The 18,295-nt window shown below is 39.7% G+C and overlaps 1 protein-coding gene across 1 annotated transcript; it reads right to left on the bottom strand.

The window, feature by feature from the left end:
• Window positions 1–7,689: 7,689 nt before the first annotated feature.
• Window positions 7,690–17,968, bottom strand: LOC127439456 (alpha-2-macroglobulin-like protein 1). Its single transcript, XM_051695668.1, has 34 exons — window positions 17,889–17,968; window positions 16,560–16,740; window positions 16,307–16,463; window positions 16,149–16,201; window positions 16,006–16,026; window positions 15,737–15,902; window positions 15,572–15,656; window positions 15,382–15,496; window positions 14,418–14,538; window positions 14,199–14,308; window positions 13,955–14,125; window positions 13,638–13,871; window positions 13,342–13,554; window positions 13,080–13,229; window positions 12,621–12,800; window positions 12,440–12,503; window positions 11,511–11,646; window positions 11,194–11,419; window positions 10,985–11,108; window positions 10,789–10,910; window positions 10,660–10,711; window positions 10,458–10,541; window positions 10,187–10,363; window positions 9,985–10,060; window positions 9,758–9,914; window positions 9,606–9,680; window positions 9,364–9,526; window positions 9,095–9,288; window positions 8,783–8,992; window positions 8,582–8,694; window positions 8,165–8,259; window positions 7,999–8,069; window positions 7,823–7,928; window positions 7,690–7,730 (listed from the first exon to the last, which is right to left on the bottom strand). Exons 1-34 carry the CDS (start codon window positions 17,966–17,968, stop codon window positions 7,690–7,692), a joined length of 4,323 nt encoding a protein of 1,440 aa, XP_051551628.1.
• Window positions 17,969–18,295: the final 327 nt, after the last annotated feature.

Here is an 18,295-nt window from a genome sequence, read left to right on the forward strand (position 1 = left end):
GCCACACGTCCAACAATAACAACAGCTGCTCTTTCTCAGTTTGGTTAATCCTGTTCTTCTTATCACGCTTCCTTCATGGCATGAAAAGAGCAGCCCAAGGCTAAATTTTGTCCAGCCAGCTAAGAGTTAACTTTTTGCTTTCATGCACATTTAGTTTTATGGGATACAGCTGTGTTGTCTCAACGTTTTTATTCTTTTTCCTATTGTCAATTTATACTGTATTACATTTACCCATCCATATTCTTTATCATTGGTACTAACTCCACTATCATACAACCAGGATATCTTTTAAGTGCCCTCTCTGCCTCTAATGGTCGGATTTCTTCTACCTCATATATTGATGGAAAGTCGATAATAGGCCTAAATAGATTTCTTTCCTGTAAATTACATATATACTTCTCATTAGTAAACCTGCAAAGCCAATATCTCGGAACATTTTTAGTTTTCTCTGTGTTTACGAAGAAAATACCTTTCTAAATTTTCACAAGAGACAGGCTTTCATTCCTAACATTCATTCAACATATAAAAGACAACATTTTATCCTTTAAAATGTATATGTCTACAGACCTATAAAGAGCATTTAGTAGAGGTTTTAAGCATTATAAGAACAAAGAAAATCTATCGTTTCCCTACAGTTTGTGAGCTGCTGAGCATGACTTTTTTCAAAAGACAACAAAAATGATCTTATAATAATTATGAGTCTGTATATTTTAATGTATAAAAAGCGTGTCTACATATCTATTGACTTCAGTAAAATGTGTTAAAGAAATGTGTCTAAGAACACAGCAGATCTATCTTATTTCCTACAGTCTGACGACTGCACACCAACATAAAATACATGTGCAATACACAGATCTAGTAATCTGCTTAAATTGGCAAAAACAACCGATCATACTATTACCTCGCAAAGATAATGTGAAAAGCATAACTTAATGAAGACTCAGGCACTGATATAAACTCCACTAACAATGTGTGCTTAAAAGAAGGATTGTCCTTTGTTTTTTGTTTTTCTTCTGCAGTGCATTCTGAACGATATGCCGATAAATAACTCTCATTTGTACGTTCCTCATCTCTAGATTATTAATTTAGATCAACATCAGTGTCGATAAAAAACATGGATAAATGAGCATTGTTGAAAGCAACTTTGTAGAAATGAACTGAGCCGCGTTGATTAGACTGTCTGACTGATGGCCTATTAATTAAGCATTGTTTTGACTCATGAAACTCAACTGTGATTGTCGTTCAATCAGCCCAAACAACAAAAGCAAAGAATCCTGTATACAAATCCACCATTTGGACTTGGTATGGGATTAGCTTGGAAAAGTGCGGGGGACAAAAATCACCTTTTTAAAGAATTATTTTTTTAAAGAGTGATACGCCCTTGGGTACAACGCATGGTGAAGGTGTTGTATCGAATTGTGATTCCCGTCGGAATCAGTTTCCCCCTAGCCCCGATAGGGTACGGGGTTATAGTTAGGGTAGGTAGGGTATGGTAGGGTAGGATTGGGCTTAGGTTTGTGCATGGGGGAACGCATTCTGACAGCGGAGAATAACTATTGAACGCATCAACATTTTTTTCAGTAAATATATTTTTAATGAGGCTATTCACATGCAATTTTCACCAGACTTTGGTATTAACTCAAGAAATCCACACATATAAAGAAATCCAAACATTAAAGTCCATAAATGAAGTTATGTGTAATAAAGAGGAACGACACAGGAAAAAAGTATTGAACACGCTAACTGAAATGTATTTAATACTCAGTGGAGAAGCCCTTGTTTGTAATGACAGCTTCAAGATGCTTCCTATATGAAGAAATTAATCGGCCGCAGTATTCAGGTGTGATTTTGGCCCATTCTTCTAAACATATTGTCTTTAAATCTTGAAGATTCCGGGGGCCCTTTTGTGAACCTTGATCTTTAGCTCTTTCCACAAATGTTCAATTGGATTCAAATCAGGTGATTGACTGGGCCATTTTAACACCTTGATTTTTTTCTCTGAAACCAATTGAGAGTTTCCTTTGCTGTATGCTTTGGATCGTTGTCCTGCTGGAAGGTCCACCAGCATCTCATCTTCATCATCCTGGTGGATGGCAGCAGATTCTTCTCAAGAATCTCCCGGTAGAGGGCTCCATTCGTCGTTCCTTCAATTATATGAAGTCTGCCAGTAAAGTACCATGCGGTGAAAAACAGCCCCACACCATGATGCTTCCACCTCCAAACTTCACTGTTGGTATAGTGTTTTTAGGGTGATGTGCAGTGCCATTTCTTCTCCAAACACAGTGTGTAATATGACAGCCAAAAAGTTCAATTTTGCTCTCATCTCACCAGACTACACTCTCCCAGTATTTCATAGGCTTGTCCAAATGAGTTGTAGCAAACTTTAAATGAGCTTTGACATGCCTTTTCTTTAGTAACGGAGTCTTGCAGGGTGAGCGTGCATAGAGGCCATGGCGGTGGAGTGCATTGCCTATTGTTTTCTCTGTGACGATGGTACCTGCTGCCTCCAAGTGTTTCTGGAGCTCTTTCCACTTGGTGCTTGGCTCTTGGGCTACTCTTCTAACTATTCTTCTGACTCCCTGGTCATAAATCTTGCGAGGAACTCCTGTGCGTGGCCGGTTGACGACGGAGTGATGTTGCTTCCACTTGCGGATAATGGCCCCAATGGTGCTTACTGGAAGATTCAGAAGTTTTGAAATACGTCTGTATCTGATTCTATCTATATGTTTCGCAACAATAAGGTTGCAAAGGTCTTGGGAGAGCTCTTTGCTTTTACCCATCATGAGATGTTTCTTGTGTGACACCTTGGTAACGAAAAGCCTTTTTATAGACCATCAATTTACTAACCCAGCTGATATTAAGTTGCACAGTTAGGCTCTACTTCATGAATGGATGACTTTTCCCTCTCCTTTTCTTAAATTTTTTCTTTTTTTATAAATTGTGACTTTAGAAATGAATTTTTAAATAAATTACTTATCACCAGTTTTTTCTTTTTAAATTTTTGCGACTTGCAAATTGCTGTGGGCTATACCATTATCACGGGGGTGTAGTTTGGAGGAACAGACTTGCATGGACGTTCAGAAGGAAACCTATGGCACGCATTGGGGTATTATTGACAATGGGCAATAGCGAGTGACGGATCACATGATTCCGTCCACCTGTCTCTCCGAAGATTTTTTTCTCTCCAAGTCTATTTAAAAAGCATTCTCACAAAAAACGTGGTAATCTCCTGGATTGCTATGAATTTCCTTTTAAATTGAGGGTTATTGAAAATGTATTATGTATTAAGATCTTTGTAGCTTACTTGCCAATTCATTTCTCCTACTAAGGAGAAGAAAACTGCTTCATGGAGGCTGGACAAGTGAAGAGCTCCGAATTCTGAAAATGAATCTTCTTGTAAAGGTGTTAATATATAAGAATAGATCAATAAGAATAAACGAATGGATTTATTTTGGAATGATAAGCGTGAAATTCGGGACTCTTTAAGGCAATGGCGGCTGGCTGGACTGGCCAAACAGGCTACGAGTGGCAGTTTGGTAATTAATTAATTTAATGTAATGGGAATACATTTGTTAAATTTTATTTTTTATTTTTTAATAATGCACAAGAATAGATCCAATAGAATTGATTAATGCAATTCGTTTCCGAGTCAGAGTAGAAGGAGGAGCGCAAAATTCAGAGCTGTTCAAAGCAATAGCAGCTGGTACTCGGCCAGTTATGAGCCACAGTTTTCTTCCGGTTGGAAATGAATTTCATTCAAGGAGAAATTGACCTCGTAAATTGTGAGCTCCTTATAAATGCCTTAATACATAAGAAAAGATGAGAAATCGAACCCCAATCATCCACTCAACTGCGGGGATCGAACGACGCAAAGCCGTAACTTTTATGCTTGTGTGGCCCACTAAGTGTACAGATGTGCTTGCCACTCTGTGGGTCGTGCGAATGGTTTATCTACTCTAGTGTCTCTCCCTCTTGCCCTTGTTCCAATATAATCACCCCCTCTGCGTGCCAATGGTGGCACGTACGCGTGCAATAGGTTTGGTACAGCCCACAACGCATTTTGCAAGACACACACACACACACACAAAATAGAATATTGGTGATGTAACTTATTTAAAAAATAATTTCCTAATTGGCAATTTAGAAAAAAGTAAAATTGAAGAAAAGGAGAGGAAAAACTAAATTATCCATTCATGAAGTGACCGGAAAATGAATAATGAAAGTTTCAAATCATTTTTCTATTTTTGTGTTTGGATTGTTGTGGTCTGAAAAATGAACTGTAAAGAGTTACACGGACCTAGAACCTTTGAAGACCCTCTTTTGACCAAATCCCGGATTTTTTGTTTGTTTTTTTTAAGCAGTACGGGTAAAGTGGGACAGAGGGAAAATGATTCTCTAGAAAATATCTACATCTATTTGGAGTGAATTTGTATATTTTCATATACACTTTCACATCATAACATTAAGTTAACGTTTACCTTTTTATAACCTTAACAAGATTTACCTCAAATTTCTGTCATTTTCTTTACCATTGCTTTTCCTAACTGTGGTCATGAAATGAGCTCTGCCACACATCCTAAATTAAAATCATCAATTTAAAACCTCAAAAAGATAAAGGGATAGTTGACCCTAAAATGAAAATTCTCTCATCATTTAGTCACCCTCATGCCATTCCAGATGTGTATGACTTTCTTTCGTCTGTTGAACACAAATGAAGATTTTTAGAAGAATATTTCAGCTCTGTAAATCCAAAAATCTGATGCTCCAAAAAGCACATCAAGGCAGCATAAAAGTTATCCATATATGGTTTAATCAATGTCTTCTGAAGTGATCTAATCTGTTTTGGGTGAAAACAGACCAAAATATTGCTCCTTTTTCATTGCACACCTTGCAATTGCAGTCTACAGGTCTGATCATTATTTCAAGTTCGATTACACTTACTATTACAGCTGATGTCAAGATTTACAGTAAAACAGGACTTAAATATTGAACTGTTTCTCACCCATAACTATTATATCACAACTGAAGACATGGATTAAACCACTGGAGTCTTATGGATTACTTTTATGCTGCCTTTATGTGCTTTTTGGAGCTTTAAAGTTTTGGCCCCATTGACTTGCATTGTCTGGACCTACAGAGCTGAAATATTCTTCTAAAAATCTTCGTGTTCAGCAGAAGAAAGTCATACACATCTGGGATGGCATGAGAGTGAGTAAATGATGAGAGAATTTTCATTTTTGGGTGAACTATACCTTTGATTATTTACTCCCCAAAGATTAGTTTAGTAATGATTTATAATGATTTGAGGAAATTCATATGGATACAATGTGGATCAAGCTTAAATGTCTGTTGTCACTTTAACCATATTCACCCTATATTATACAATTTGCAACATTTACAATTCACATTAAACACGAAAATACCACAAGATAGAGGTAGCAAAAAACTGCCCTGAGAATTGAAATATTAGACTTTTTACATTATACCAGTAAAAGCTCAGCTTTACTAACTAAACTGAAACTACAAAACACTGAGAAAACTAAAACTAACAGAGAAAAATAAATGAAACTTAATTATGGCAATTTGAATATAAAATAGAAATAAAAAAATAACAAAATCCATAACTATTACACTGATTTTGAAGAGGGTGCTGTTCCTTTGGCTGTCCTGAAGGCCAGACTCAAAGTCTTGAATTTGATGCAGTCAGCCAGGGGAGAGAAATCGGTGGTGTGACGTGAGCCTTCTTTGGCTGATGGAAGACCAGGCGCACTGCTGCAATGGTTTACTATTGCGGTGTATCATATTGAGACAGGAAAGGTTTCATTTTCCTGATTTTGTAAAGGCAAAAGTCAGATTGTTTGATATGTGGGCATTTGAAGTTGGTCATCGGCCACCACTTCCGGGCTGTCCTGGATGGCGTAATTGTTAAACAAGTGTTAAAATCTAAAACTGTATGCTTTGGTTCTCCGTTGTCATCGGCAACCACTTCCGGGCTGTCCTGGATGGCGTAATTGTTAAACAAGTGTTAAAATCTAAAACTGTATGCTTTGGTTCTCCGTTGTCACACTATGTTCAGTCATTTGCTAACAAGAATCAACACATATAGCCACTGTGTATTGTAAAGGGTAAATACATTCAAGCAACACAAGACAGAGCACAATTCAGTGTAATGTACAAATTGAAGACCAATTCAGTATTCAAGTATTGCAATGACTTGTTAATTTTGAATGCTGAACATCCTAAAAATGCCAGGAGATTTCTCAGATCTTGAATATCTTGGTCATTTTAGGTTTTTACAAAGGGCTGAAATTTGCCTTACATTTTATTGGCTTTTACTTCGTTATGCCTGTTGTCTTCCCGGTCAAAAATGACCAGCCAATGGAAAAGAATGGATTCATTAGACTACAAAACACATGACTATTAACTGTTCAGGACCACCCTAATCCTTTAGATGAGCACAGATTTGGATGTTTGCAAGTTCCTCAGACAAAGGATTCCTTACTAGCACACATCGTGCATTAAGTGCCCTTTTGTGCAGTGTCTTTCCATGTAGCCTACACTCTTCCATGTACAATTTGGAAATGGAGAATGAAACAGTTCTGTCAAATTAAAAAGCATTATTTAATAATTGGTACGATCAGCTATATGCATTGTAAAGTCCAGATTCTAGGCTTTAAAACTCCCATTTAGTGGTTGTTATTTTACTTTATTTCTGCAGGGAGTACCCACCTACTGGCCCAGTTTAAGCTCTGTTCAATTAATCCCATCAATGAAATTACATTTTTAAAAATGTAAAGTTATTTGGCTACTAAAATTGATAAGTTCTAATGCAACATCTTGAACATATGCAGTATGAGAGTGGGCTGGTCATTTTTGACTGGGAACCAAAAAGGAGTTGGCACAAAACAATTTTTAGTCCTTTGTTTTCAGGTGGCTTGCATCTGGTCTTTCCTTGATGCAAGACTTTGAGAACGGTTACTTGGTTTCACAAGTCATCTTCAGTTTCTTGTGTGAAAGTTTAAAGGACAGAATAATTTTAATGTATATGCAGTAAATACATAAAGACTTGGGATCTTATTAAACTTAAATGCACATGAAGGAGAAACTATTGTTTAATGTATAGATTAATATTTTTACCATTTGGTTTACACAATTCAATGAGGGAATTGTAGCAGTAGCTGAGGCGCAAATTATTGGGGAGAACAAATTCTGCAGTAGAAATCAATGGTTTGACAGGAAAGGGAGGCTTAGTTCAATGCAGATAAGTAACAAAATTAAGATAATGACGTGGTCTACATACACTCAGATGTTCAATCTTTTGTGTGGGTTTGTCAGGTGACACCCACACGCCAAACAAGATTAAAATCTACCCAAGTAGATTTTCTTTGGCCTTAATTCTTGCACTGCTTTATCAAACAGACATCTTAATTCCTTCAAGTACAGAAATGGAAGTGCATTGGAGCATTAATAGATTGCTTGCACGGATTAAGCAAATGGTCTTAAACCATTACATAAAATGCAATATGCCGGATGTCAACTCCGAATTGTGCCCCCGCCCCCCACCCAATTAAAAGCTCCAAGTACAACATATGACAGCTTGAGAATGCTTGTTGGCCTTTAAAACAAGAGACATGGTGCTACAACACAAATTCATAAATATTTTATTGAATTCAAAAGCAACTGGAAGTCTCATGCACAGGGGGAGGAGTAAGTAGTCTCAGACTGGTTACCTTAGAGAAAAAGGATTAGACAAGTTTAGTGGTATGCAGTATACAAGGAATCATTGATAGAAATCATGTTCTTTGATCAAGCCATAGCCTACTTGGTTCATAGTAGTCATAGACTTTGATCACAGCTGGCCTGACATTCTTCACTTGGAAAGCTCTTGTTAGTTGTACACTGAAGCTCAGGGGAATATCTTTCGGAACCTGCAAGATATAGACAAACATGAGCACACACCCACATGTATTCACAGCCATTTAAAAGTGCCACTCTTACCGCTCTCAAATACACTAGGACATGATCATCGTCATAATCAACACGCTCCACGATTGGCACAAATGAATTGGGTGGGGTAAACTAAAAGGAGGAAGTCTAAGATTAGTCATTAACAACTTGCTGTAAGTGTTGACTGTGACCGTCTTTGCCTTAAAAAGGTTAAGTCAATTCAAACCAACCGTTGAGGGGTCTGCTGTGAACCCCGATAGGAGTTTAATATCCACCATTACCATGTTGGTACTTGCTCGTGTCCCACTGTATCTGCAAGAAAGAACATTACACTAACATTTGCTATGCTCATGGTGCAGAGCACACACACACACACACGCCGTCTTGGGAACTAGGCAACTACAGCGCATTTAAAACATTCAACCGGAAACTAGTGGGCCGCACCATTTCTAAAAGGAAGTACGTCATGAGGCTCAGTGCAAGTAGTCCACTGCAACCTAAGAGTCCAAGTCTTCCATCCATAATTTAAACTGCAAGTAGCCCAAGTTTGCAATACAGGGAGAAATTTGCCAATTGATAAGACCAAAATCATAATGAGCTGGCATTATAATGCAGGTCTAAAACTGGTTCTTACTTGACAGTGAAGCTCAGCATCAGTTTTGCAAGGCAGTCACCAGTGACCTTAGCTTCAACACTCAATGAGTTGGTGTTCTGAACAGGTGCTGGGATGTTGTAGAACAAGGCGATCTGTATGGGGGTATTCATTAAATGTTAATATATAAATAGTTAGCCACTGAATGAGTAGAAATGACAGAAGCCAACATGCAGTACTGACCTGCACAGACACACAAGCAGAGCCCTTCACGTCAATAGTATATTTGCCTGGAATGTTTTTCAGTGGCTTCTCCTGATACAGTAGCTTGTTAGTCTTATTCACAACAAATTGGTAAGTTTCTGCCACTGACGAGACAGTCACTGTGCTGGAACCACTGGAGTGGAACACTCTGGCGTACACAGACAGAGCCTGAAGGGCCACCACTGTGTCCTAACACCACATTGTGATCATTCGAACGTGTCAATTACATGTAGAAAACACAGGCAACCAACAGTATTAAACAGCATTTTAAAATTAAATAGGTCGAGAAACCTGTGTGGAGGAGAACCCGCCATAGGGATTCTGCTGCTGCACAAGCCAGTGTACAATCTGGTTAGCATAGCCCAGGTCTACTGCAGAGAGTGGATTTACAGTGAGAACAGCTAGCAGCACATACGAGCTGATCTCCACTGCCAAAGAACCAGTCGTTTTGGTGCCAGACACCATCTGAGACCAGTGAAGACCTCCTGCATGACAACACCTTGCTTACAAAAAACATTTGAGGAGCTTATAAAATGGTCAAGATTACAGGTGTTCCTTACCACTTGTAATGGCAACACTGTCCAACTTTGTTAAGAGAGTCTGTCGAGTGTTTGTCTCTCCAGCAAGGCTGAAAGTGTAGGCAAGCAGAGCAGTGGTGTAAGTGTTCATTACATTCCCAATGACCGGCCTCAAGCAGGACAAACCCCTGTCAACTACTGGATCCTGTAACAAAACAATGCATTCGAAAAATGATGTGCAGAGAAGCATGCATTATCAAGTTGATACCTGCAGATGTACTTACAGAGACTGGAGTTTGCAGTTCAAGCAAAGTTATCATAATGTAAGCGGTCATTGTTACATCATCATCTACACCACCCTGTAACGCATTGGGGAAGCAATTTCATTTCCTTGATCACCAGACTTGGATATTCTTGGACAAAAATAAAATCATACCTTCATTTCGTTGTGGTAAAGAAATCCTTCTTCCGCAAAACAACCATCTGGACCTTGTTTACTTACTAACCAGTTTGTTGCATTACGAATGACATCTGGATCAATATATATGTACATCTGTGCTTTGCCAAAACACCTCAGAACAAATGACGTCAACCTGGAAGGGATTTTAAGAAATTAGTTTTCCTAAAATTTACCAGAGGCATCTGCAAAAGGATTCTACATACCATGTATTCCCTAGTCCAGTACCGAATGCACTGTATGAACCATCGGGATGTTTGTAGTTCAGTTCTCTCTGGTATCCTGTTTTGTTTGACAATTAACATGGGGAAATTATATAAACCCCAAAATCGAACAGATGTTCTTACAGGAACCACAATATTCTCAGAATTTGAATTTAAGGTGGTCTTCCAATCACACTCCACTTACCAATCCTTAGGAAGTTAAGGGCCGTCTCTCTGCTGACAGTGGTAAGCTGTTCCATAGACGCCAGGTAGCCAAGAACATAAATAATGGGACAAAATATAGCAGCGTTCTGTTCTCCACAGCCAGATGGCTGCTGTACCAGTCCATCAAGATTCTTTAATGCACGGCCCAATATGTCCCCTACAAGAGAGATGCAAGTCAACCTGAAAGCTCTGCATCCAGTGGAAAGTCCTTTATTCCAACAGTTACACAGCCGCTCTTTGAAAAACTTTACCAACAACTGAAACCGAACATCTGGTGGATCCACTTATTACATTTGCAGGTACAGTCAGAGTCACCTGTTCCAAGACACTGCTTTCTATCAAACACAGAATTAGAGACCCATCTCAGGAGGATCAAGGCAACCTTAAAATCTAAAGTGACAGCAACAGGAAATTGGCAAATCAATTAATGGGGAGGTGGGGGTGCAGACAAACCCTGTGGACACAGCAACCAACTGTAGGTTTTTGTCCTTTCAACACCTTCAGCCTACAAGAAAATACATACATGTAATACAAGTTGATAAATATTGAAGACATTCCAGAAGCTTTACTAAATGTGCCGACCTGTACAAGTAGACTTCGAGTGACTACATCAATGCGTCCTCTCTGTGGCACAGTCACAGGCTCATTGCCACACCGAGCTGGAGACTTCACGGCCTGTGCGCTAATAGTCACATTCAGCACTCCTGCAATAGAATACATTTAAAAGAAATGCCACTTCTCATACACAACACCTCATGCAAGTGGAGTTGAAACAAACCAACAACAAGGGGAACAAGTGTCCATTTAAAGGTCTTCCGCCCATTCGCACAGAGACAGGAGGAATATAGAGGAGAGTTGGCTTGAAGAGTGTAGTTTGAGGAAGCTGCTGGAGTTGCTGTGACCTGTCATGGAAGGAAATGGAGTTTCATATTTGAACAAAAAAAAATTAATAAGTCAAATTATTAGACATTTTCTTGGAGATCTCACCATGATGCACTTGGACAAATAGTTGAAGACAGTGGCCTTCAGCTCAAAGCTCTCACCACGGATGATCGAGTAAGGTAGAGAGAGCTCCAGGAAGAAGGGCTGGAAAACAGTCAGCTGAGCAGGGAGAGCCAGACCCAGACCTTTGGGGGACAGGCAGAAAACCTCCATCACCCAAGTGGTAATGGTGTCAGGAACCTTGACATTAACCAGAGCTGTTCCAGAAGCCCTTTGTAGGGGGAGAAGAGATAAAATGAAGGCACCAAGCCAAACCAATCAACAGCAGACAGATTACTGAAGTTACAGGACACTTCACTAACCCCACATCATTAAGTTGCCATAGCCACGTCTGTGGAAACACTTTCCGTATGGTCACTTTAGGTGAATTAGCTGAGCCTACAGTCCGTCTTGGTGGTTCAGCAGCAGCAATTGCCATGACACCAGGACGAAACGTCACTAAAAGCAAGGAACAAAAAGCCAAGCCATTAAAACCTTCTACATACATTTTTGCAAACCCAAATGCACATTTGATGCCATGCAACAGTGGTTCTCAATCGTGGACCTGGAGTGCCTCTGCACAACATTTTGGGGGTCTCCCATAGAGACTGGCTCTACTTAACAGCTGAAGCAATGCGTTAACGGACATCCAAAAATTGCAGTTCTGGGGGTACCTCAGGACAAGGATTCAGATTCACTGCAATAGACAGTCATGAGTAAACCGCAAAAGACTCCAGGGCCACATCAGATGAGGTTTAGTGTCAAAATAAAAACTTGTGTAGCCTAGCATTTGAGCTGTAAAACCACAAGCGACCTACTGAAAATCTGCCTATACATAATGCTTCCTCTATCCTGGACTATGGTAATAATGCATACTTAAATTAGTCGTAGCTAGGCACGATCAATGGATGCTAACGTGTGTGTGCCACCCCCCCCCCCCCAACATTTATACCATGATGAAAAGAATTCACACTGCAACCCCCCAAATGTCAAAGAAATCTACACCCTTGTATGGCAACTACTAAAAGACGTTGACAGTTGCACAACTACAGGCAGTGCAGCCACACCGTTGCCTGTGGTGAGGGGGGCAGTGACAGTCACCCAAAATGGGATTGATTCTTACACATCCCAAAGGCCAATGAAAAGGCCAAAACTTAGACTGCAGCTAAACATCCAGTCTACACTTCAAAAGGCTCAGTGACACTTCAAACTGGCAGTGGCCGATTTAGCTTTATTAGTGCTTAAATCATACCTTCCTCAAGGTTGCACTGTGGTTTTAGAGCAGCCAAATTGGTTACAATCTTCAGCCCCATATTCTGTCAAACAGTAAAAACACAGTACAATTAAAGCACACTAGAAAGTAAAGGTTACTGGCACCAAATGAGTAATGAAAGCTTTCAATATACTATTAAACTGGCCAAGTACTTGGTTACCTTTAAGGTGTAATAAGCCTGGGTATTGCCCTGGGGTCTTGGAATAGGCAAAATGCTCCGGCGTGCAGAAGCAAGAACAGGTATAATAGGCAGCCAGGGTACAATAGGCGGACATTCTGGTTCATCCTCTACGTCAAAAGGGTAACCAGAGAGTGTCTGGACTGGCAGCAAATTGAAGATCTACGATTGGGATACAAAGTGGGCATTCCAGTTGCTGTCAATGTTTTTGGCAGAAGCATCAACTACACAATGGAAGTGTGTAGACCGTTTACAACTGATATGCAAATCAAAAGACCATAAACTCTGTACAACACACTGGATTGGATCACAAATTTAGAGACAAGTCCAGTTAGTTCCCAGAAATGCAAACAAGTCATTTAAAGAGAAGGTGCATTTTACCATGGTGTAGAAAAGGTAGGGGACCACAACAGTAAGTGTAATTGAATATAGAGCACACACCGCTTCAGCAGTCAAACGTCTCCCTGGCTCCAAAATTAATACACTCTGATCCACAGCACTAAGGCAACAAACCGAACCAGGTTCAGCAGAGAGTTTTATGGTGTTCTTCTCTCCTGGAACCGCTTTATCAGGGGAGAACAGCACAGACACCTGCAACAAAACCAGGGTTTAAGTGACAGATCTTGCTGCAAGCTCCATTTTAGAGGATGGCGATATACTGTAAAGGTGCCAAAAGACCCCAAACAAGCTTTACCCACCATACCTGGGTTCTTAAACAGTTTTCGGTGTCAACATGTTTGCCATCAGCAACTACACTTTCACTAGGTAGAACGCAGTATGCCAGAATTTGCACTACTGGAGCGAGATTTGGTCCTACAGAGAGCATGAAAGACACCGTGCCACTCAACACTGCATTAGAAGCAGTCACTTGAATAGTCTCGTATCCATGTTTAACAATCACTCCTTTGGACAAGACCTGTGACAAAGACAACATTGCCAATAACCAAACAGCACAGCCAATAATAGAACTACTCCGAGGACTGTGGTCTTTATACAAACCATGTAGACAATGTCTGTGCTGTAGACACCGTCAAAGGTCTCTCCAACAAAAGAATATTTTAAGGTGACTGGAAATGACACACCACACTTCAATGGTTGCTTCAGCTCCACTATAGTAAGTGTACTCATTGTTGGAGCAGTGGAAGCAGAATTTTGAAAAAGCTGAACAGTTTTCTCTGCTGAAGTGAAGTATGCCTCTTTGTAGCCATTAACATTATCTGGAGTAACGCTAGCCTGAAAGAACAATCAGCACTTATTAAAAAAATAAAAACCACCCCACTTCAAGAATTCAATACACAGACAAACTCAAATTCTACCGTCAGAAAAACATCATTGTTGGGAAAACTGGTAGTACTGATGGAGAAGGATGCCAGTCCATTGCGGTCCGTTTTGAGGCTCTTGAGCTCTATTGGGGGCCAGCTCCAATGTCCCAAGATATATACAGCTTTGCCTGGAATTGGCATCCCACTGAAACTGGTAACTCTGACCTGTGTAGTTGGAATTTAAATATTTAAGAAACTTCCATTCAATACACTGAGCTAGTATGAAATTTGTACTTGCCTTTCCCTCTAGAACTGATCCACGTGTAAAGATATTAGGGATCTCCATAAATATGACCCTTCCAATTTCATACGTTAAGAATATAGTTTCAGATTTTGTCTGGACTATATCTAGAGAGTTGGAACACAATCATGATCTGCTGGTTAACATTAAAAACCATACATGACACTATACAACATACAAGGCAGACTGTACTTTAGAAATTTGTCAAAAGCTTACCCGTTCCTTCTTCAGTTACACTTGCATTTACTAGGAGTGAATCTTGCAGAGAGCTCTCAAATCTGGAGCTCAGGAAGGCAGATGTACTGAAGATAATGGAGGCACAACCGGTCTCATTCATCTAAGAACAGTGGGAAGTCAAAAATATAGCCACCGCAAGTGGCAATCAGGGGCCAAGCACACATGGACCTTGTTCACAGTAGCTTTTCATCTTGTTTTTGACAAAATGAAAACATGGGACAGACTTGGTATATTCAATGGGTTGTGTGTTTTTTTTTGCCTTGATTCCCTCCTCGAGTTGTGAATATTAGATGCGATCTAAAACCTTTATATGGCTTCATACAACGCATGCAGTTGAAGAGACTGCAAGTCTCTCAGCCTTGTTCATTCTCATCAAAAATCTAATATACCACTACTGTGAATAAGGTCTACAGCCAACACAGGCTATTAGGTCATCAGAATGTTGTGCATCCAACTATTGGAATACATCTGGCAAATTGGTCGTTTGTACATTTCTGATTCTCAATGAATGGCTTAGGCTAGATATTATGTGTCAGTGTGCGCATAAATGACGACACTACACACAGCAGAGTAAAGGGAACACTTTGAAGGGTTTAGAGACTAATTTTTGATAACTTTGTCAGGAGGGTCTGTAGATGTAAATTAAAATTGTGGGAACAGGCAAACAGCCTAGGAGGGGTTTGAAAAAGTAGGTTATAGCCCTTACGGTTGTTGCTAATATCTCTGCAATGTAAAAGCCTATAGCGCTAACCAGGCAAGTCAGATGGGAGTGTGCACGCTTAAGTTGGGGGTTTGGATTTGGGACCATCCTGCCAAGTTTGGGGATCTCTACAACGGTCTCTGACGCCAAGACACTTTTAGAAATATGAAGATCAGTACAAACACAATAAGGTTCCAGCACTTTCAGTGCTTGGGCCCCTAAATATCAAGGGTAGGGACTCACCAAACCAGTTTTATCAGAGCACAGAGGAATCATCCCAATTTCTGTTCTGAGCTGAAAAGGATTACGGCACACCTGAACCCATGCTTTACCAGGAACAGGTTGTTCATATGTGTACCTGGGAAATTATACAAGCAACAAATTAAAACAATTAGCCTAGTCATTCCAAATGGGGGGCGGGGGGTCAACTTACCTTCCACAAACCTCAATCTTAAGCTCAACTTCACCAACACTCTGTGTCTGTGGCACTTTCACAGTGATGTCAAACTTGGGTAAAACTGGGTTAGAAAAATCTAAACTCAACTCCTGCTGAAAAACAATCTATAAAAATGTTGCTGTACATCGTACAATGACTTACCATACTTTTTCACCTCAAAAGGCCATTTAAAAATCTGGTCTCCAATAAAAGCCATCAGCGTGTACATGCCTAGTTGAGCTTCTGGGTTTAATTCATGAGAAAGCTGCAATATCCACTTTGAGGAAGAAACATTTGTCCACTGACCAATCCTGTTATTCTTACTGTCCTATTAAAAATCAGAAAAAGCTCAACAAAATGCTTGATAAAAGCACCCAAAATTTTATCAGAAGCACAGTGTTTTGTCCAAACCATGTACAGGTGAACCTTACCTCCACCACAACCATACTGTACTGTAAAGAAGAAGAGTACCACCATTAAACATTTTAGCATCACAATTCAACTCTGTACACATGTGCTCCAGAAGTATTGCATGTGTGGTGTGTTGGTATAAGAGAGAGAAGTAAGAACCAACCATTTGATCAAGAGGCACAAAATTGTCATCCATGGTTACAACTCTGAAGAACACTGCAAAATGAGAACAAAGTTACAAATATGACAGGCTTGACAAGAAATGCAGGCTAAATATTTTCTACACTCCAAATATTGAAGCGTCAATCATTCACAGCTCACCTGTCTGTCCTGGATTATAGATGGGTTTATCCGTTTGGATGAACGTCAAATTGCCGAAACTTTTCAAAAGGACTTTTCTCTCCTCAGCCACGTTAAAAGACCTCCCCTGAATTATGGTCTTTATTTTTTGCACTGATTCTCCCACAACCAGTGGAGCCTTAGAGAAATAAAGGGGTGGGGGGTGTAATTACAACCGTCACAAAGCATAGCTCGAGAGACAAGCAAATATTAGTTGTGGCCATTGATGACGGACCTGGAAGTTAAGGCAGTGATGAAATCCAATCTTAGTTTTAATCTCAAACAGCACCGTATTCAGGTCCTCATTAACCAGATAAATCCTCATTGAAAGGGTCTCATTTGGCTTGTAAAGACTAACACAAAGTTTGGGCTGAGAGCCGGACTCAATCACTACAGGAAACGTTACTATGAAAAATCTGTTGGGAGACAATGAGAGATAAGTTTCAGAAACAATATGAAAACCACACAAGTTGAGGCTGCAGTGCAAAAACTCCACAAGATTGCAAAGTGTGCACAAAGAATTCACTTCCAACATAGGCTAAGAGTTTTAAATCGTTCTTTTGATTCATACAGTATTAAGCACAGTAATATTGCTTAGGTGAACAGAAGCCCATACACACGATATTTCTCAATTTAGCCCCATTTAAGACTTCCACATTTGTAGTGTAGCATTTTTTCATGGCCACCTCATTAAATGTTTTAGAACTTCTCAAGTCAAATCAGAATTTGAAATTGTTCATTCTGTGTGGCTCAGTCTTGATTAGAGCCATTTTGTGCAAATCAGGCAAAGTTTAAATGAGCAGTTGTTAGAGGAAACAAAAACCAATCCAAGATGCAGGCACAAGGTGACGCATTAATACGAGTAGTCCATTTGAATCACTGTAATTAGAAAAAAAAAAAAAAAAAGAATAGTCTCTTTTGAACCGTTTGGCCTAGAGACAAGTGCATTTGAGCGGGTGGTGCCAAGCCCCAGATTGTCTGGGGGCCATTTAAGCCCACCTCTGTGTGCTAAATGTTATCCATTTTCCAAACAGTTTATTGGGCTGCCATAGACTCCCAGCCAAGAACACAAAGAAAAACGGATACAATAGTGCCCCCTTTTGTTCCCTCAAATTAATTCTGATGGAAATTTGTTATCAAATTGAAATGCAGTAGTCTTACTAGGCCAAAATATTTGCACCATTTGAAGATATTGTATAAAAATTGTAGAACAAAATGTAACGGCACAGGGAGACTTTAGTTATTAGGCTTTTTTTTTTTTTAATTGAACAGAAGCTTCAAGTAACGAACTCTCAAGCCCAGTTCTTTCAGAAAGCTTCATTGTGCCATCACGTAGCCAAATGTCTCAATTCAGGCAACAAAACTGGCAAAAAAAAAAAAATATATACTAGTAAAATACATGTTACCAAAACCATAAATAACAGCGCTTCTATTGCCGTTTAAAACCCCGAGCTCGTCAGTTCAAGTGACTCACTTCATTGTTCATTTACATGGCCGAACGAACCGATTCACTGGAATAAATCCAGACTCTCCAAAAAACATTTAAACCTTTAAGATGACTTACGGTCCTGCTGTTGCGCCATTTACACAGAAGAAAAGGCCTAAAATGAGCCATTTCCAAACACAAATCTCCTTGACAGCCATGATGAATGTCAATCATCCACAGGAAATTTACCAAACCCGTTCAACGTCACAATGAGATGATGAGAAGGACCTGCAACACCAATTATTCGTCTGCTCAACTAATGCAACTGAATTTGTAATTCGAATAATCACTCGGCTAAATTCACTTACTGTTAAAACACATCAACAACAAACTGCCTTCTCCGAACAAGCGAAACTGCGTCATTTAAAGAAGAGATCTAGCCAGCGACTTAATTAATTTACAATAACAGGTAACAGCTGGGCTCAATGACATCAGAGGTTTGCCCCTTCTGAATCTATAGAACCTATACGAAATGTATTTTTAGT

This window comes from Myxocyprinus asiaticus, unplaced genomic scaffold (assembly GCF_019703515.2).
Source record: "Myxocyprinus asiaticus isolate MX2 ecotype Aquarium Trade unplaced genomic scaffold, UBuf_Myxa_2 HiC_scaffold_53, whole genome shotgun sequence".
NCBI classification, from domain to species: Eukaryota; Metazoa; Chordata; class Actinopteri; order Cypriniformes; family Catostomidae; genus Myxocyprinus; species Myxocyprinus asiaticus.